This window comes from Lissotriton helveticus, chromosome 2_1, assembly GCF_964261635.1.
Source record: "Lissotriton helveticus chromosome 2_1, aLisHel1.1, whole genome shotgun sequence".
Classification (NCBI taxonomy): Eukaryota; Metazoa; Chordata; class Amphibia; order Caudata; family Salamandridae; genus Lissotriton; species Lissotriton helveticus.
In genome coordinates this window covers 1,518,726,266-1,518,747,523 of record NC_136059.1, presented here as the reverse complement: position 1 = coordinate 1,518,747,523, position 21,258 = coordinate 1,518,726,266, and the positions used below count along the sequence as shown (strand labels likewise).

At 44.5% G+C, this 21,258-nt stretch overlaps 1 protein-coding gene across 1 annotated transcript in view; it reads right to left on the bottom strand.

Moving 5' to 3' along the window:
• The window catches only part of LOC144818744 (uncharacterized), a 397,421-nt gene that overhangs the window by 204,703 nt on the left and 171,460 nt on the right, over positions 1–21,258 (bottom strand). The window contains exon 7 of the mRNA XM_078676448.1: positions 11,159–11,316. Within this exon, the coding sequence (XP_078532574.1) occupies positions 11,159–11,316 (158 nt within the window). The remainder of the gene's footprint in view (positions 1–11,158; positions 11,317–21,258) is intronic.

Here is a 21,258-nt window from a genome sequence, read left to right as displayed (position 1 = left end):
ACTTTTGAAGTAAACTGTGCTAAAGTCACTGTCTGTTGGCGACCCAGGAGGTAGGATTGCAACCACTCAAGAGCTCTTCCTCCCACCCCATTGTTCCACAGCCTTTGCATCAAAATGGCATGACTCTCAGTGTCGAAGGCCGCTGACATATCAAGAAGGACAAGGATCGAGGTGTCCCCTCTGTCGGCGCGCAGTCGAAAATTATCCATCACTGTGGTCAATGCCGTTTCAGTACCATGTGCTGGTCGAAAGCCAAACTGGAATTCGTCCAGCAACTGGTTTTCCTCCAGATGTTTAGACAGGATTCTGCTGACTGTCTTTTTCAAAATTTTTATTGGGAAAGGGAGAAGAGAGATTGGCCTAAAACTGGCCGGTAGTGTAGAGTCCAGCGATGGTTTCTTTAGCAGCGGAGAAACCGTTGCTTGCTTCCATACAGCTGGAACCACGCCTTCTTCCAAAGACTGGTTGCAGATTTTATGAAGCCATGGAAACAGTATTTGGCCAAATTGTTTCCAAATTCTGTGGGGAACAGGGTCTAACGGGGAGCCTGAGGAGATGCTGCGAGCTGTGCTTGCAAAAGAATCCTCTGTGAGTAATTGAAAAGAAGTTAGCAAAGAGTTATCACTAAGCTCAATTACTGGCTCATCCAGTTTAATATCTATAGACTGAATATTATGAGGGGATAAATTCCCAACAATGTTAATAATCTTCTCCTGAAAATAAAACGAAATATCATCACAAAGCTGTTGTGAAGCAGTTATCTTATTACATTGACTAATGGGCGAAGTAATGTCCTTGAAAATCTTAAAAAGAGTTTTTGTACTATTTGTGGAGTTCAGGATGGCAGTGGCATAAAAATTAGCTTTTGCTTTTGCAATGACTATTTTATAATTAAGCTGGACTAACTTAAAATATTTTTTATCTGATTCTTCATAATGTCTTCTCCAATTCCTTTCTGCCTTTTTACAGAGAAGTCGAAGTGCTTTTAAATCCTCATCATACTAGGGGGCTGAAGTCTTTTCCTTATTTTTGATTTTACATTGTGGTAATAAGCAATCTAAGTTCCTAACTATGGTGCTGCAGTACTTTTGATAATTTTCCTCCACCGAGTCAGTGGAGGTTGGATGGTCATGCTCTTTGACCAATGCTTGAGCCATATTGTTGTCCAGTCTGGCCCACTTCCTATCCAGTCTATATGTTGTCGTGACCCTTTTTTCTTCCTGTCGAACATATATACTAGTGTTAAAAAGGACCAGATAATGGTCTGTCCATGTTTGTGGTAGAATGTCTTGTACTGATGTCTCTACCTCATTAGCGAATATTAGGTCTAATATATGCCCCCCTTGATGGGTGGCCTGATGTACCAACTGTTGAAGATTCAAATTAGCACAAGTCAGAAAGGCTGTTCCTAGAATATGACTTTAAGCACCGCCCATCTTTTCAATTGGCTCCTCTTACTGTCCTTTATAAAGGCCAGCTTTTGATTGGTGAATAGTTTTACTAGTCCCTCCTTTTGGACTTTTGTAACCTCTCATAAGGACTGCCCGTTACATGTGCTCTTACTCTTTCTGTTATTTATGACTCTGGGAGCACTCTTTTTTTTAATTTAAGCAAGTTCTTCACATATGCGAATGCTTGCTCTCTACTCGGGTTGTAACTGCTACCTCCTCCCTGATGCTTGTCAGACTTTTTTCTCCCCTGCAGCCCAGCCCGCAAGGCGCTGCTGATCCCCCTCCCCAACCATAATGTACCTATTTGCACTTTTGACCTTATAATTCGCCATAGTTTGAATGTATTTGTTATTAGAGTTTAATTTTTATTTATTACGATTGGCATGTTTTTGTAGAGCCCACACCGAGACACAAACCCGGTTCCTGTTAGAAATGAGGGTTTCTGGTTGGCAGAGGCGGGTACCTTTGTCCTAATAGGGACCCTTGCTTCTAGTCAGGATAAGGGGGGTACACACTTTAAATAACTCCTGCTCACCCCTTGGGTGGCTTGGCACGAGCAAATAGATTTATCCCAAAGGCAATGTGTAAAGTATTTGTAATCAAAACACACAGTAATACAGTGATAATACCACGAAAGGACACCACACCAGGTTAGAAAAATTAAGTATCTTTATCTAAACTCAACAAGACCAAAACAACAAAAATCCAACAAACATATAATAAGAATATGACTTTTAAAGGTTCAAACAACTTAGTCCATAGAAAACTATGGATCGTGATTTCTCTCAAAGTGCCTATAGTTGCGACAAAATTCACAAGGCCAAACAGCCGCAGAGATGGGAAGCGCCAAAAAACAAAGTGAAACCCTGGGGAGGCAATGTAACAGTTCTGCTGCACGCAGTAGAAGTGATACTTCGAATCCTGTCTGCAGGAGAAGTTGATGCCTCAATACAGAGACAGTTCTGGTCCGCAGGTGATGCATCGGGAAAACTTGCAGCACAGGTACAATGCATGGAAATCCAGGATGCGGCGGCGGTGTTGAACGGGGACACGTAGGTTTCTTCAGCCGAGATTTCTCGATGCGTAGGTTCTTGCAGCAGTGACAGGCACTGCATCGGTTTTGGCAGCTGTGCGGACATGTGTGGAGATTCTTTTTGCATTGTGGTGCTGCGTCGGGAAAACTCTTGCAAGAAGAGCGATGCATTGATGTTTTTGTAGTTGTGTTGCTTTTCCAGCTCCCAACAGCAGAAAGAACCTCCAGAGGTCCAACACAGTCACAGGCACTTCTTGGCAGTCAGAACTCCCAGCAAGGAAGTTCAGGGGTGAAGTCTTTGTGTCCCTGAGACTTCAGAACAGGAGACAAGCTCTACTCAAGCCCTTGGAGATCTTCCTCAAGCAGGAGGACACAGCACACAGCAAAGTCCTTCTCCTTTCCTTGGCAGAAATAGCTACTGCAGGCCAACCCCAGACAGCACACACAAAGGGGCAGTACTTCTTAATTTTTCAGCTCTTCTCCTGGGCAAATGTTCCACTTGATTCCAGAACTTGTCTAAAGTTCGGGGGGTTTAGGTCAAATACTTATACCCCAAAATGTCTGTGTTCTCTTTGTGCAAGGGCTTCTGAGCCCAGTCCAAACCAGTTCTGTCCTCACTGGTGCAGTGTGACCACAGGGGGTGGAGACAGCATTGTGCAAGGGAGAGAGGCCCCATTGAGGTGCAAGGAAATCTCCTCCCACTATTCTAAATTGAGCCGAGCAATATTCAGCTCTGCTCTGAGCCATCCAGGAAGGGCCAGGCACAACTCAACTCCCCCCCACCCCAGTGGCTGTCTACAGTGAATGCACATCCCCATCCTCTGTCACTCCAAAAGCAGACAGTCAATACACAAACAGGCAGAGGCACACAGAATGGTTAAACAAGAAAATGTCTAGTTTCTAAAAGTATACAATGGGGGTTGGAAGCGCACTCCCGAAGTAATCAATTATTTACCAAAGGTTATATCACATTTAATACTAAGGTGCAGCAGTGGGACCCTCGCTGTCTTGTGAGAGCCGGCGAACAGAAGAGTTTAAATGCTACCAAGGCGGTCGCAACACTGCGCACTGTTCACAAATGGTCATTAAATGACCCTCAAGAAAATTGAACAAAATTATTTATAGTGAACCAAAAGTTTTCATAAAACACATTAACACATGTATACTTGTAAATGTAAATCTTTACATGTAATTTTGGGTCAAGGTTTCATTAACAACACATTTTCATGGTGTTGGCATATAAAGTAAAATACAATTCAAAGAACAATTATCCTCATGAAGTACGCATAAGTACAGATAATCGTATTTTAACAATAAATCTTGTAGTGGCCCGATGCATTTCGGGACAAAAAGTGTCCCTTCTTCAGGGGCCAAACTGTAAAGAAAAATAATGAGCATGTATCACTCAACTGAAATGCAAGGTAAAAACAGCAAGAGGTTACTTATCAAATGTGCATATTGCCATGTCCAAGAGATACCATAGCTTGGTGAAACAGCAAGCAAACAGTATAGAAATGACCACCACTTAATCCCTGTGTTCAAAAGACACAATAAACTCCTTGTGCATGAAATGGTAGTGTGAATGTTACAATAGAAAGAAAAAGCTATATCACCCTGTGTCTGAATGAATCCGAAGACAGAAGAAACGAAGAAAAGTAGTCTAAGAAACCAAACCATAGAAACATAAGGATTTCTCCCTGTCACAAAGAATACCTGAATATCACAATATGTCGATTTCTAAAACATAAACGAATAAAGAGAAAGAAACCCTGGTTATAAAGCCGTCTCAATTAACTGTGGGTTGTAAACTAGACAAACAAAGTGCCATATGTGCACGTAGTCGTAGGGACCCACCTAATCAAGATTCGAATTCCGTGTGGGTAGCCAGTCGAAACCTCTAAACCGATGTCGGCAGGTAAACGTTTGAGTGTTGTGCTAAGAAGGACATGAAAAGTGCAGTACAAGTTCAGATAAAAGTACTGCAGGCCAGGATATGTGGAGAAGTAATACCTCGTGAAAACAAGTAGAGTACTCACCAATATGTCAGTCCAATACTTCACGATGTCAGAATTCCTCACTAGCCCCCTGTAAAAGGGGAAATTAATATAAGTGTGGAGCCTACATGACAAGGCTGTCTGAAAACAATTCGGGGAAAACCGCAAACGTAGTGCAAAAATTACGCAAACTCACCCATGGGTAGCCGAAGGTGAAGGTAAACCGCCAGGTTGTGAGACGCTCCCGGACTGTCCGTGGCGTGGTAACAGCCCGACAGTCCCAGGGGGATGCGTCGACATAAACAAAGGCCTATGCCGCCGAGTGACGGCCGCCATCTTGGAATGGTGTTGAAGTAAGATAAAACAAGGCAATAAAGGATAAAATGAGAGAAAATGATCCCTCTATGACTGAGAGGATCGGAAAATCATAATGTTACTGTGTAAAAGCACTGATCATGCGGGAAACGGATGAACATTAGGTTAGTGTCTCAAATTTATTGGGATCTCAAGGGTGGGATCAAAAATGACGAAATGGCCATGAGCCAAGGGGAGGTAATAATGAAAGCAACGGTTCCACGTGTAACAACACGGGAACGTTACTTTAGTGATGGAAGGAAAAGTGCCATGCAATGGTAACTTTACATGTGAGTAATGGCTGATAGTCGATGGCAATCGATAGCTATTGGGGGGGAAGTATAGATTATAACAAGGTCGCTGGGGGTATAGGGCAAAAAGTGAACAAGAGAAAAAGAATAAAGCCCAGTGAGTGGAAAACATGGCAAGATAACACCATATATGGTAAAACAATGGTAAGGACAACATAACACATGTCAACAGTATACAATGTATATAACAATGTAAGTGGCATGCACAAGAAACTCCGTACAATGTACAACAAATACAATGAATGATAATACTGACAGAAGTCGCAATTGGAAAGGAACAGCCATGTGTACTGAACGGTACTGTGAGTCAGTCGTCTACACCTTCACGGGTGACTGAAAATGACGTGATGTTAGTGTTGTGTAAAAAATACAATTGCTGTTTCACCAAGCTATGGTATCTCTTGGACATGGCAATATGCACATTTGATAAGTAACCTCTTGCTGTTTTTACCTTGCATTTCAGTTGAGTGATACATGCTCATTATTTTTCTTTACAGTTTGGCCCCTGAAGAAGGGACACTTTTTGTCCCGAAATGCATCGGGCCACTACAAGATTTATTGTTAAAATACGATTATCTGTACTTATGCGTACTTCATGAGGATAATTGTTCTTTGAATTGTATTTTACTTTATATGCCAACACCATGAAAATGTGTTGTTAATGAAACCTTGACCCAAAATTACATGTAAAGATTTACATTTACAAGTATACATGTGTTAATGTGTTTTATGAAAACCTTTGGTTCACTATAAATAATTTTGTTCAATTTTCTTGAGGGTCATTTAATGACCATTTGTGAACAGTGCGCAGTATTGCGACCGCCTTGGTAGCATTTAAACTCTTAGTTTCTAAAAGTGGCATTTTTAAACACACACTTTAAAAACCATCTTTACTAAAAGAGGTGTTTTTAAATCCTGAGTTCAGAAAGCTTAAACTTTAGTTCTCTATCTTGTTCAAATGGGAAGTTATTTTATAAGATGTTATAAATAGACTCCCATTCTATCCTACAGGGCAAGATAGCCTTTTAATAGTGAAAAATGAAATTGGCAGTATTTCACTATCATGACATGTCACACACACCAGTACTTGTCCTACCTTTCACATACACCGCACCCTGCCCAGGGGGGTACCTGGGGCCTACCATATGAGAGCCTTACATGTACAAAAAGGTATGGTTAAGGCCTGGCAAGTGGGTGCACTTGCCAAGTCGACATGGCAGTTAACAACTGCGCACCGACACTGCAGTAGCAGGTCTGAATGACCTTTTCAGAGGTACTCTTGCGGGTGGAACAATCAGTGCTGCAGGCCCACTAGAAGCATTTGATTTACAGGCCAAGGCACACTCCATTGCACTTTACTAGGGGCTTACCAGTAAAGCAAATATGCCACTCAGGGAGACCCAATTGTAATAATAATGTACACAGGGAGTACTTGCACTTTGACACTGATCAGCAGTAGCAAGGTGTCCAAAGCATCTAAGCCAGCAAAAACGCAATCCAGCACAGCATCAAAAATACAGGAGGCAGAGGCAAAAAGTCAGGGGAAACCACACCAAAGATGCCAAGTTTAACAATTCCTCAGGTACAAAGTCGTCAACTCTGTTCTGTCATGCCACATCGCTCACTTGAACAGCAAACCTTTTTTTTCTTCAGTACGGCCCGGAATGTGGCGTTTCTGTGCTTTTTGAGATTCAGCTGGTAATAAGCACAGCATGGCAAATACTGTGTTGAACAAAGTAAAAATAGTGGCTGTGATGATGTACACGTTCTAGTAGTTGGGATGGGAGGAGTCCAGGGGTTGGAGGAAGAGGAGGAGCAGTGACAGGAAAGGGGCAGTTAGTGTAGGGACAGGGACGTGATAGGAAGCAGTCAGTAAAGCTCCTGTTAAGAATAGATATTTGTCTGTCGTTATTGCAGTGAAGACATGACAACTGGCGACGAGGGTGGGATGTGAAGATAATCACCCCAGAAACCCAGAAGAAGCGTTCTGTCCCTGAGCACCACGAAGTGAAGATTGTCTGCCAGACACGTGTGCCCTGACGAAGCCGCCGCCTGCAAATAAAGGCCAGCGGTGAGTGCCCTGCTCCGCGATTTATCGATCGCGTGGAGCCCTGCTGGAAAATGTGGCCGGGCGCTGTATAAAATTCAAATCGAGCGCGAGTTTGCGCCAAAAAAACAAACTGGGAGTGCATCCCTGGTGCGCACCGAGCTGTGTGCTGCAAAGGAGGAAGTCGGGAGCCAAGCCAATGGTGCCATTGAGAGGTTCATGGCCCCCCTGAAAAAGACTTTTCAACAGGCCATGTTGGAAAAGAAAGATTTGCAAACAGCTCTGAACGAAGTGCTCAGAGCGTATCGGACTACTCCTCATGCCACCACTGAAAAATGTCCTGCTACACTCATGCTAGGGCGACCCAACAGGACCAGGATCCCTAAGTGGGAAGGAGCTCTAGCACCGGTGCCCCCAACACGCACCCATCGAGAAACAGCAAGAGCTGACCGAGCAGGGAAGAGCAGGATGAAAGTATATGCTGACACCAGACGGCGCGCCAAGTCTCCCTCCCTTTGGACAGGAGACTGTGTAGTGGTCAAACAAGAGCAGATCAAGAAAACGGATTGTCGGTTCAAGGAAGAGCCATTGATCATCACTCAGCAAAAAGGCACCATGATCACTGCCAAAACTGAGCAAAGAAGAATTACCAGAAACGTGTCTCATTTTCAGAAATGTACCCCAGGCATGAGAGAGACACTTGATAGGGATACAGCCCAACGAGATGTTGAAGGACTGAGTCAACCGAGTCCAACCCTGAGACTTGACAGGCCACAGGAAGATGCGCCTACAGACGTTGAAACGCATCTCAGGCCACGAAGAGACATACTTAAGCCAAAGAGACTAATTGAAGAGATGGATTGAGAATGGTTAAAGTTCTTTTGTTAACAAAGGGGGAGATGTGATGATGTACACGTTCTAGTAGTTGGGATAGGAGGAGTCCAGGGGTTGGAGGAAGAGGAGGAGCAGTGACAGGAAAGGGGCAGTTAGTGTAGGGACAGGGACGTGATAGGAAGCAGTCAATAAAGCTCCTGTTAAGAATAGATATTTGTCTGTCGTTATTGCAGTGAAGACATGACAGTGGCCATGTTGAAGCTGTGCATTTATTTGTCGGTCGGAAAAGGGCAAGGAAGCATGTGTGCTCATTTGAAAACGTTTCCCCCACCTCCTCCCTCCCAGCTATACTTGTTTGCTATGTTCTCAGTGGAGTAATTTATTTTATGCCAAGACCTTGAAGTAGCACATAAGCTTGAAACACACAATGAATGCTTCTTTTATTGTATTACCTTGTTTCAATACAGAAGCAGTTGTTTCGTTTTCATCACCAACTTTGAGCCAAGTGGAGGAGGGCCCGACACTTCCCACCACTTCCCTCCCTAGTGGGTTTAGGCAGAATAAAGCGGTTGACCGTCCCCTCCTCCTAACCCGGAGGTATACTTCATTGTCCCTTACTAAATGCCATGGCAACCTCCAGGGCCAGGCAGCAGCAAGCGGCTCTCAGTCTACTCTCCTGCTTGGTCGTGCCGCTGCCTGCAGTGCTTGTGTCTGAGATACCTTGAGTACTGAATCATACTGCACTACTACTGCTGCATTCGCACCAGAATTGGCACACCTAATCCCCTCACCCAGACCAGCCTCCCTCCATTTTATCTTTGATCGATTAATATGCTCTGCTGGCCTGGGAAGTGCACTAGACCCGACCCGTGTCTGTGGATTTACCTTAGTCAAAAAGAGGTCAGCTGAATATACCACATCCGGGTCTATATTCAGCTCTCTTCGCCACTGTAGTTTACTTGTTCCAGAGGGCACCGGTACGGTATGTTTTCAGAGGCAAACAGCAGGTTTACAAGGCTGGGGAATACCTGCCAGGAAGAGTGATAGAAACACAAGCTACATGTCATTTCACCCATACACACCATGCCACCTTTACAGCACTGGCTGTGTGTCTACATTAAATGACACCAGCGTGGTAGAATGTGAACCGATTGAGGGTCAGAGCACAAGCACACTCTTTCTTTCAGTGTCATAGCATAGGTTCCACAGGTCCCAGGAAAAGCAAGACAAATGGACAACATGACTGGTATTTGGGTAGTGAAATACAATAGAGTATCTGGTTCTCATGTTCAGTCAACTCTCCTCATGTTAAAGTTGGCATTCTGCTCCTATGCTTGAAGTAGGATGTTGCCACATCTAGGGTTCAATGCTTCTCACTTTAATTAGTGCAGTTATCCTCTAATGCTTTAGTAAAGGCCTTCGGCGAGATTATTTGAGGTAGAGGATCTACTTTGTCACTTTAGGCTGTAATTGGTGCAGAGTTTGCATAACTGTATATTTTATCAGAAGGGAACCCCACATTTTTGAACCAGGGGTATTATACAGTTTAGAAGAAAAGAGTGGTTCTTATAAGGGCAATAAGTCCTGATAACAGTGTGTTATCCAACAAAGCACAGAGGGCAGACATTTCTATACCCCACAGTGTCACACAATTATTTTATGTAGGTATAGGGCTGGACACATAAGGACATTGTTCAGTAATAAATGTATTCCACAATATTCATATCAGGCTGTTCAAAAAGATAGATGCAGTGCTCACAAATAAGTGAAAAGAGAGGGGGTGCTGTGGTGAGTAAGAAAAACTTTAAAAACATTAATTGCATTGACAACATAAGAAAAACTCCTTCTAAACAATTTTTATATAATGAACAAGGAGTTTAGTTGTACTGGGGTCGACGACGTTTCGATCTCAATAATTCGAGATCATTATCAGTACTGGTTTAAAAAGGGAGTCAAGGGGTATATTAATCCTCAATAATTTCCAGAATGCACCGTTTAGTCGGTGAAAGTATAGCTACTTTCGCAGGGGATACCGCATAGTCCGTAGAGCCGCAGACAGGCAAGAAGCTCCATGGCCTGTTTGCATAACTAGCAGGGCCCAGGCTGTCAATAGACCTTATCGCAATTTTATGTAGAGGAGCATCTTTACAGGAGATTTATTGTGGCAGAGTGTATTAATTCAGATTGTCTTAATCCCAGAATTATTTTTACCTGCCTTTTATAATGGCTCAGGTAGTGTGAAATGCGGTTTCACAAGGTTGTGGCTTCAGAGCACTGTGCTTACAAGTGGATGACAAATTGAGCAGTAGTATGTGCTGTTGATTGTATTTCTATCCTACATCTTTAGGACTGGGAAAGGTTGTAGTTATCATCATTGTACTGTCCTAGTTCATTTTCGCCTAGGCGGCAGCTATAACACTAACACTCCTCTGTCCCTTCTTGCTTCGTCTGCCCCCTCTGCCCTGCTTGATTCCAGTGTGATTGCATGTATATCTCTGCTCCCCATCTCCCGCTCCTGTCCTTTTTTTTCTCCATTCTTCATTTGAATGCCACCCTTACAATTCCCTACTCTGTTCTCTCAAGCCTCAACTTACTCTCCCAACATCAACAAGCAACCATTGCCGTCTTTGCTTGCACTTTCTTGTCCTTACTTGCCGTCTCTGTCCCCAGATGCCTCCATACCTTTCTAATTCCTATTTCTTGCTCTCCCCTGCCCCTGCTTTCTCATCTCTGCTCTGCTCTCTCTTCCATTTCCGAGCGCCTCTGCTCTTTCCTTTGCTCTCCTTCTGTTCCTTCTCTCAATCTCCCAGCACATGTTGCCCTGCTTCTTCCTACCAGTACTTGCCCGTTTCTATTAACCCGCCCACTTCTTATCCCCGTAAAAATCTGATGCCAGCCAGCTGTATTATGGCACTCCTTTCAAACCATTTTTCTGTCTAAGTTCGACCAGTAACAGAGATGTGCTGGTAAACAAGGAGGGCCTGTTCTAGTTGTGCCTACTTTTTTTTTGTGCAGACTTTATATAGCGCAAACTCGACCCGAAGGTATTGGAGCTTTGTTTTGGTATTAGCGACCTGTGACCTCCTGTAGCTGATACAGTACCCTTGAAACATGTGAATGAAATGCAAAGATACCTAGTCCAGATTCCACCTTATCCCGCTTTCTTCGACCATCCTGCACTTCCTGCTTCTTGGTCTCATTTTTGTGAGTTCTTTTTCACCCCTGCTTTTCACTGTTTCCTCTCCATCCTCTTTCCTTCCTATCTCTTTAGGTAGGTCAAATGATCGCTCCACTGCAAACACAAAACACCTAATTAAAGAACATTGTCATTTACAACACCAATAGCTCTAACTTTTATAAATGCAAGACCGATTGCATTGCAAATGCTTGTTGTGATTTGGTGTAAACCTGTACAGTAGTTTTTAAGAAATGATGGTTAAAACGTATTTATATATCTGGACGGTTTGGCTTGAGGGACCCGGGCGAGAGTCCCATGAACCCAATTTTAAAAAATAGAGTGTTCTGATTGGCCCAAGGAAAGGTTTTCCCCCTGGGCCATGTCGCGCCTGCGGGAGCGAGCACTCTGACTGGATGGCAGCAACATGGGAAAAATGTTATTGACAGCCATTACAGGACTCGAGGACTTACAGCCTGATTCATGTACGGGCCGTTTTGCGTGGCCCTAATAGCGAATCATAGCGACTCGCTATTGAGGACACGCAAAACGGCATTCATGTAGGAATTGCTAAATCAATAGCGATTCCTACATGTTCTCTATTTGCGAGTAGCAATTTGCTACTCGCAAAAAAAGGAATAACTCCCCATTCATTCCTATGGGCCAAAAGGCCCATAGGAATGAATGGGGAGTATCCCTTATTTGCGAGTAGCAATTTGCTACTCGCAAATCAGATAGCGATTTTAAGGGTGCCAGGGGTGTCCAAAGGACACCCTGTAGCACCCCTAAAATGCACATTTGAACAGGTGTTGCGCACACACATGTCCAAAGGACATGTGTGTGTGCAACATGCAACTTAGAAAAATGCCTTTAAAAGCATTTTTCTATGTTTTTGCTATTTACCGAGAGGTCTGACCTCTCGGTAAATAGCGGCCCAATTTTGCTAAATCGCAATTTTTGCAAGTGTCATGAATAGCATTTAAGGAATCTCTAATAGAGATTCCTTAAATGCTAATCCTCGCATATTTGCTAATTCCTCATTAGCGATTTTTGCATTTGGGATTGTGAATCCCAAATGCCAAAATTGCACTCGCAAAAGGCAAGATTCTGAGAATCTTGCCCTTTGCGAGTGCAATTTTGCTTCATGAATCAGGCTGTTAGTCCCCTGTCCTGAACTTGTAAAAAATATATGAGAGGGCAGAGTAGGGATACCCTGGTCCCAATCCCCCAGGGCCTGATTTAAATAATTTGGGGTGCAAAGCCCCCTGCCAGAGCCGTATTAGGCTAGGGAAACCCCATTCCTCAGTGCCCAAAGCATTTAATAAGGGGATGGGGCCGCATGGCCCCCTCCCCAGCCTTTAAAAGGCCCTTGGGCCCTCACTTGAGATGTTTCCCTACCCACACTGATGTGGGCAGGGAAACAGATTAAGTTAATGCTCTGAAGAAATAGCTGCTCCCTGCGGGTGGGAACAATGCCGGCTCCCGCAGCATGTGGAGAGCCGACTAGGGCCGTGGGGACCTTGGACTCTTCCCTCAGTTCCCAACATTGTGCATGGTGGTTGCCCTTGGTATGCACTCACCTATTTTAAACGTAGGCCCCATGGGATAGGGTCCCCGGGACAATAATAGGCTCGAGAAAGGGGGTTGACACAGACGTCAAGTCACCTTTAAGCTGCGCCCATTTAGCCCCAACTCTTCCACGATATTAGTATACAGCAGTGTTCCCGCCATTTTCCAGGCTGATGGACAATGTGGTTTCTCTACAAACGCACACTGAAAAATGATCTGAAATCCTTGATGGAGGTGAACGCATTAATTTATTGGAGTGCAATCAATTCTTCAGTGACTGTCCAAGACGAGTGGGTCTTTTCTTGTCGTCTCCTGGTCTTACAGCAGATTCCATGGTTCTCCCTTTTAATTGCTGCGGAATATGCAAAGGTGGCAAACCATCTATAATTTTGGCCCAGTTAGCCCAGCCCCTTCTATGTTAGTAGTATGCAACTGTGTTCCCGCCTGATGGACAGCTCAACTTACAATCAGGTCCTGAGCCAGTTTTTCGCCGATTTTGATGTCATCAATGATGCCATTTGAGATGTCATCAGTGATGTCATAAATGATGTCATAGAAAATGGCATGATTGATGTAATACGTGGGGCCCTAAGCAGTGCATGGTAGGGGTGCAAGTTACAGTTAGCACTACTAGCTATCAATTTCTGAGTTCAAAACATTAATGTTGTCACTGACATTCACCTAACTATACGGATGGTCAAGGTACCCTCTTGAGAATAAAGGGAGCCAAGTGGGGGATAGAACTAGTCTTACCCACCTCGGGGTGCTCCCACGGTGGTTAGCCGTGCAATGGATATTTTACAACAAAGGGAGCGGTATTAAGATAAGGGCAATCACCACTCCTAATGAGTGATAGGTCCAGCCACAGCGGTTGCCCTCAACAGGAGAGTGAAAACAAGAATTGCTGGTCTGTTCCTAAATTTTAAGGAAAGTACGTGTCACTGCAGTGTGTCGGATGTTGTAAGGTCTCAAAGAGTCCTACCGTTGGGCATCCATTTTGTTGGATGTAATGCCCATACACACCCTTTTAGGTGTCATGCTTCATCATCTTGGCTGCTCCTCGTTGGGTCGTCGGTGCAATACCCAACGGGCAACACCTCAAAGAGGGGCTCTTTAGCGGAGATCTTCTATCCAACTGCCGTTTAGATGAAGTGCGGGTGTGGGGCCAGGAGAGCGTAGACGTGTAATTGTGGGTTAAAATAAAGCTAAGGGTGCCATGATACAATTTATTCTGGGGGTCCCCTGCTCTAATTAAAATAAGCCTGAAAGGTACTCGCTGGAATGTTATGCTTCCAGTTGCGAATTCCGTTCCAGTTGGTGCTCTTACTCGGTCGACATGTTTCTCGCTTGTGTCTATTAACTAGCGATTCTTCAGAACCAAAGAATATTAAGAATATATCTAAAGTATTGACTGTCTACGTAAAAGTGTTCTCACTAGTGTCAATGTCAAGTGTACAGTCTAGTAGAATTGCTAACAGAAAAAAGTATTTCCTGTAATTATACCTGCGTTGAGCTGCATCTACCTAATCAGTATAGTGTACAGGCAACAACAGTATCCAGCGGGTTAAGCATCAGGTAAAGTCATCCAACAAGTGGTTGTACGTTCCTGTGCTGCCTCCTACGGCACCTACCCCTCGCCGACGGATCCGGGTGGATGCCCAACGGTAGGAATCTTTGAGACCTTACAACATACGACACAGTGCAGTGACACGTTCTTTCCTTAAAATTTAGGAACAGCCCAGCAATTCTTGTTTTCATTCACCTAACTATAACATCGCTCTAGCCTTAGTTTCTTTCAGTGAATATATATATATTACGTACTGGCGGTCGCCAGTAGGTAGTTATAGTTAGGACCTAGCTACCATTGGAAATCCGCAACATTCTATTGGAAATAACTTTGGCGCCGGTTGAGGAATTTGCGTGTAATGTTCCAAAATTTAGGCCAGCTCCGCCCTGCTCCTTCCCTGAAAGTTTCGGGGGGATTCGTGAAGTGGGGGCCCGAGAAAAAGGGGGGTCCCAAAACGTGTTTTCCCCATGTTAATTTCCATAGGACGAATTGACAAGGCTACAGCCCGAACCGCTGAACGGAATTACAACAAACTTTGCAAGATTGTAGGGACTGGTACGCAGATGTGCCTTTGCTATATTTGGTGAAAATTGTTCCAGTGTTTTTTTTAAAAATAAACTTCAAATACACATATATATCTATAGGTGCGCTACGAGCGCTCACCGGTACGCGTACCGGGGAGCGCACCCGGCGAGCTACGGGAGTGGGCGAGCGGAAAACTGATTGGCTCTCGGATGTCTGTCAACATTCTAAACAGTCCGGAGAGTCCGCCATCTTGTGTCTCGGTAGAATCGAGACACAAGAGGTGAAAATAAAAAGGGGGAAATGATTAAAAGGGGGCAGGGTAGACACCCCCGACCCCCTAGGTTTTCTGAAGGGGGCGTAGAAGGACCCTGAAGGGCAAAAAAACTATTGATTTATTTTTAAAATTTTCGCGGGGTAAGCGCTGGGTGCGTTCCCATGTGCGCTCACCGGTACGCGCACCCTGAGTGCACCACGGGGAAAAACTGTGTAAAAAATTAGAGTAAAAAAATTATTTAGAGTGCTTAGAGGTAGGGTAGCTCTGAAAAGAGCTGTTGTGTTATGTGGGTGTTTTTTGCACCTACAAGTAGGTACCAATGCAGAGTCTCAAATTCAAGAGGAAGACTCTATTCACCTCATCTGTAAAATGTACACCATCTCTCCTATAGATGCCTTGCATGTTGTAACGCAAGTTGTTGTGGTATATGGAACCCATACCATAGTCTCTGAGGAAAGCAGAAACAGATTTATTCACATGTTTCCTTGCTTTCTCAATCTGTGGACAAAATTGGTTGGACCAGTTCCATTTTTGCCTTTGGCATATATTAGAAAATACCAAGGCAGTTTTGAGAAAAAGTGACATCAATTGCCCAAAGATGTCCTTTAAAAGCATTTCCAGAACTACCCCAGTCAAAGTGCCCAGGTCATTGCCACCACAGTGCACAATTATGAGGTCAGGCTGTGGTAGATGCATAAAGGATTTTACCAATGGTATCAATTGGTGACTTCTCAATCCTCTCTGTCCAATCCACACAATGTCCACATTTGGTAAATCAAGGTTGTAAATACCTCTGTTACTTGCAAATTTTTCACTCCAGTAGACAAAGCTATGACCCACAAACCAGACTTTTGCCATATTGAAGGTAGATGTGCTTGTATTCAGATGAGTTGTGGAAATGAAATGGCAGTTTGAAAGTAGGAGTTATGAAAAAAAGTGGTTGAGATTCAGTGCACTTGAAAAACAAGAAATGATTGGTGCTTTCTTAACATTCTCCACTGAAAATTAGGGTGCATGCTTTTTTTTAAAAAGAAGTCATTTTAATGGTTGAGAAAAAGTCATTTAAAGAAACATTGCACATGATTAGCTAGTACATTGAGAGGTCAAAAACCCTAGCTGGATTATTTTGCAACATAGTATGATGAACTTTTCAACTGTGTGCTGGGTTAGGTGGGAGTTACCATGGTAACAGGGTGAATGAGCACTGGGGGGATGGGTGAATATTATGTGAGTTTCAAAGTGTTAAAATGTACAACCAATTAAAATGTGCAGTTTGGTTTTGAATTATGAAAAAACCATAGGTTTCAGGGGAGTTATAGTTAGCTGGACATTTCTCACTCCCTATAACTCAGCCTCACTCCCACACTCACTTTCTTTCAGATCTCCTGTTTTACTTCCCTTCCTCTCTCTTCCCTTCCTTCGCTCCTTCACTCTTTTCCCTTCCCTTACTCTCCTTACTTCACTTCACTAACTCCTTCTCTTACTCCCTCTGTCCTCTTACTTCTACACTCCCCTTCCGTCATTCTCTCTCTGTTAGCCTCATTCTCTCCGTCCTCTTAGTCTCTCACTCCTCTTCTGTCACGCTCACTCCCTATAACTCAGCCACACTCCCACACTCACTTTCTTTCAGATCTCCTGTTTTACTTCCCTTCCTCTCTCTTCCCTTCTTTCGCTCCTTCACTCTTTTCCCTTCCCTTACTCTCCTTACTCCACTTCACTAACTCCTTCTCTTACTCCTTCTGTCCTCTTACTTCTACACTCCCCTTCCGTCATTCTCTCTCTGTTAGCCTCATTCTCTCCGTCCTCTTAGTCTCTCACTCCTCTTCTCTCACGCTCACTCCCTATAACTCAGCCACACTCCCACACTCACTTTCTTTCAGATCTCCTGTTTTACTTCCCTTCCTCTCTCTTCCCTTCCTCCGCTCCTTCACTCTTTTCCCTTCCCTTACTCTCCTTACTTCACTTCACTAACTCCTTCTCTTACTCCCTCTGTCCTCTTACTTTTACACTCCCCTTCCCTCATTCTCTCTGTTAGCCTTATTCTCTCCGTCCTTTTAGTCTCTCACTCCTCTTCTGTCACGCTCACTCCCTATAACTCAGCCACACTCCCACACTCCCACTCACTTTCTTTCAGATCTCCTGTTTTACTTGCCTTCCTCTCTCTTCCCTTCCTTCGCTCCTTCACTCTTTTCCCTTTCCTTACTCTACTTACTCCACTTCACTAACTCCTTCTCTTACTCCCTCTGTCCTCTTACTTCTACACTCCCCTTCCGTCATTCTTACTCGGTTAGCCTTATTCTCTCCGTCCTCTTAGACTTTTACTCCTCTTCTGTCACGCTCACTCCCTATAACTCAGCCACACTCCCACACTCACTTTTTTTCAGATCTCCTGTTTTACTTCCCTTCCTCTCTCTTCCCTTCCTTCGCTCCTTCACTCTTTTTCCTTCCCTTACTCTCCTTACTCCACTTTACTAACTCCTTCTCTTACTCCCTCTGTCCTCTTACTCACTCCCCTTCCCTCACTCTCTCTCTTACCCGCATTCTGTCCGTCCTCTTAGTCTGTCACTCCTCTTCTGTTACGCTCACTCCCTATAACTCAGCCACAATCCCTCACTTATCTTTCTTTGCTCCCTCACTCAGTCCCTTTCTGTCACTCTTTCCTTCAGTACCTCTATCCCCTCACTTCCTCACTCCCTTTGTCTTACCCTCACTCACTTTTATCCACCCTCTTTCATCCCTCTTTACTCATGCTCTCTGCCGTTCTTTCACTCTTGTTTTCTTAGTCTGGTTCCCTCACTACCCCTCATTCCATATCTTTCTCTCCTTTTCCCTTTACTTTCACCCCCACTGACCTTCTCTCAGTACCTATGCTTCACTCCTCTTCCCCTCTATTCCCTTCCTTTGCTCACTCACTCATTCCCCTTACCTTACTCACCTTACTCCACTTCACTCACTCTTTCTCTCACTACCTCTGTCCTGTCATATCCTCATTCTCCTTCCCTCACTCCCTCTCTCTTAGCTTCACTACCTCCGTCCCCTCACTCTCTCACTCCTCTTCCGTCACGCTTACTCCCTATAACTCACCTACACTCCCTCACTTATCTTTCTTTGCTCCCTCACTCAGTCCTCTTCTCTCACTCTTTCCTTCACTTCCTCTGTCTCCTCACTCCCTCACTCCCCTTGTCTCACGCTCAGTTGCCTTTATCCACTCTCTATCACCACTCTTTCCTCAACCTCACTGCTCTTCTCTTACCCTTCTTCACCCCCGTTCCCTTACTCCGCTTTCCTCACTTACCCTCATTCCTCATGTTCACTCCCCTTCCCCTCACTCACCTCCCACACTCACCTTCTTTCAGTCCCCCTACTTCACTTCCCTTCCCCTCTCGTCCCTTTCTTTGCTCCCTCACTCATTTTCTTTTCCTCTCTCACTGCACTCCACTTCACTCACTCCTTTTGAATTTGTAAAGAATATAGCTCTTTTTGGAGAATTGGAGGTAGTTCTAAAAAGAACTGTCTGTTTTTTTTCTTTTTTAGTTGTTTTTTTTTTTACTTTTTCCAAACGTTTTTAATTTTTTTTTTTTTTCAGAACAAAAACAAAAATAGGGAATGCCAAACTGCTCAACAGGAGCAAAAAAAAAAAAGGGGGAAAATTAGGGCTGGGGAGGGCAGCGGTGTTCTTCTCTCTTGCGAACTATTAGTAGGATACTCTGCTCCCCATAACAAAGCAGTTCGTCACACTGCTTACACCTAATGGTAATGTCAGTGAAAACAGGCTGAATGTTGGGTATCAGCTCCACTGCTCTTCCTCTCCCCGATGATGTTGCTCCTCCGGTGGAAGTCGAGGCGCCATCTCTAGGTGGATTCCGTGCCAGGTCCCTGACACTCTCCCGGGCATAGTTCTGGGGGTGCCTTCTCTGCGCATGCCTTATCATAGTAGAGTTCCCAAAACTATATGTTTTGGTGCGGTCACCACGAGAAAGAACAGTGTGGCAAATTTTGCACTCCACCTTAGGAGCATTTACCTTTTTCTCCCCTTCTGGAATTGTAAAAAATTTCCAAATAAAGTGCTCCTTCACTTTTGACTGAGGAGGGTCCTCCTGGAGAAACTCATCAGAGTCCTCACTGCTGCTTGGTGGTCTTGCAGCCATTCTTAAAACAAGAACTGAAGAGAAGAAGGGAATAGGTCTTGCTCTCTCAAAAGTGTAAGAGGTAGTGAAGGAAATGGGAGGGGTTTTCATTAGTTGTTAAAAAAACCTGTTAATAACCAATGAAAAGTGTTATTTTAAGGTCACATGACTTGACGCGCTTACGCTACGCGCACCGGAGCGCTTCCGGGGGCGCTTACGCGGCACGTACGTAGGCGCTTCTGGGGGCGCGCCTGAATGACGTTTTGTTAGATTTTAGGAAGTGCGTTTAAAGTTAAAATATGGTTATTTAAAATAAAAAATACTACTTTTATAAGTATGCCACTGAATGTCTTGCCTTATTATTTACTTTAAATACATACTTATATTTTTTTTCGCACGCCGATATAGCGCTCTTGCTACGTGCACGGGTGCGTTTACGTGTGCGCGCACCCTGAGCGCTCCGAGGTAAAATGGATTGGGGGAGCTTTACCACTCCCGCCAAGCCATAGCAAACTGTGCTCCGCTTCTACCAAGCAAGACCATAAATGCTTTTGCTTACTAGACGCGGATCAAATTTGCTTTCACACAGTGGGAGCGTAATGTTAGCAGCTCTCTCTCTGTGAAAGCAATGCTGGCTTCCGCATAAGGTGGGCAGCCAGCAGGCACCAAGGGGCCTTGAGGCTCCCCCCACAGTCCCTATCAGTGGTAAGTGGTTTCCTGGGTGGAACCAGGGCACCCACAATAGAGGCTGGGCCCCAGAGCCGAAATAGTCCCAAGAGGGGGCCAGGTGTCCACCCCCCTCCGCAAATCGTCCCAAGACCCCTGTTAAATGTTTTTTATTTTTATTTAAAAAAGCCCCACCTTCTTTCACCACCACTCTGCAAACGTGCCTCATGGCGCACTACTAGTTGGGGGATGAAGTTCCCTTGATTCCAGAGGGTCCTTGGGGGTCAACTACCCCTCCTGCTACCTCCAGTAGGTCCCACACAGCGGAAATGCTGAAAAGTCTTCAGAGGCCACTCCCTCGTTCTCCACCACTCTGAAAACACCCCTCCTGGTGCACAACTGGTTGGGGGATGAAGTCCCCTTGACTCTAGAGGTTCCTGTGCGCCAACTACCCCTCCTGTTACCTTCAGTAAGTCCCACACAGCGGGATTGCTGAGCGGTTTTTGGAGGCCACGTCCCTTTTCTCCACCACTCTGGAAAAGTGCTTCCTGGTACACTACTGGTTGGGGGATGAAATTCTCTTGGATGCTGAGGGACTTTGGGGGCCAAGAAGCTCTCCTGTTACCTCAGGTAAGTCCCTTACAACAGGAATCCTGAGGGCTGGATGGAAGCCCCACCCCCTTTCTCCACCACACTGCAAAGGTGACTACTAGTTAAAAAAAACATAGAAATTCAATTGAAAAAAACAAAGGTTCCAGGGACGTTATAGTAAGGAAATAGAATTTGAAAAACCTCAGAAATTTACTGAAAAAATAAAAGGTTACAGGGACATTATGTTTGATTCAGATTTCACGCCTACCAAACCAGTGAAACTCAGCAATTATAGTTACCTGAGCTAACTATAACTTATGCCTACCCCTGCAATGCACAGCGTATTACCTCAAATATTACATCACTCATGACATGGTCAGTAGCATCACTGATTATATCATAAACAACATCATCAAGTGATTGTAAGTGAGTTTATGGGTGTTTAAGCATATATACTAACCTACTACAAAAGTTAAATTAGTATACTAGGTGCACTACTACTGAGTGATACTCCTTCTAACATATATTAAGTGAGTAGCTGTGTGACTGCATGTATCCTTGAGTGTATGGGTGTGTAAGTGGCTATATGGGTGTATACGTAGGTGTGTGAGTAGCAGTGTGGCCAAGTGAGTTGCTGTGTGATTGACGGTATTGGTGTGTCAGTGGTTGTATGGGTGAATGAGTGGCAGTGTTAGTGGCTCTATGGCTGGGTAAGTGGGTGTGTAGTGACGTTATGGGTG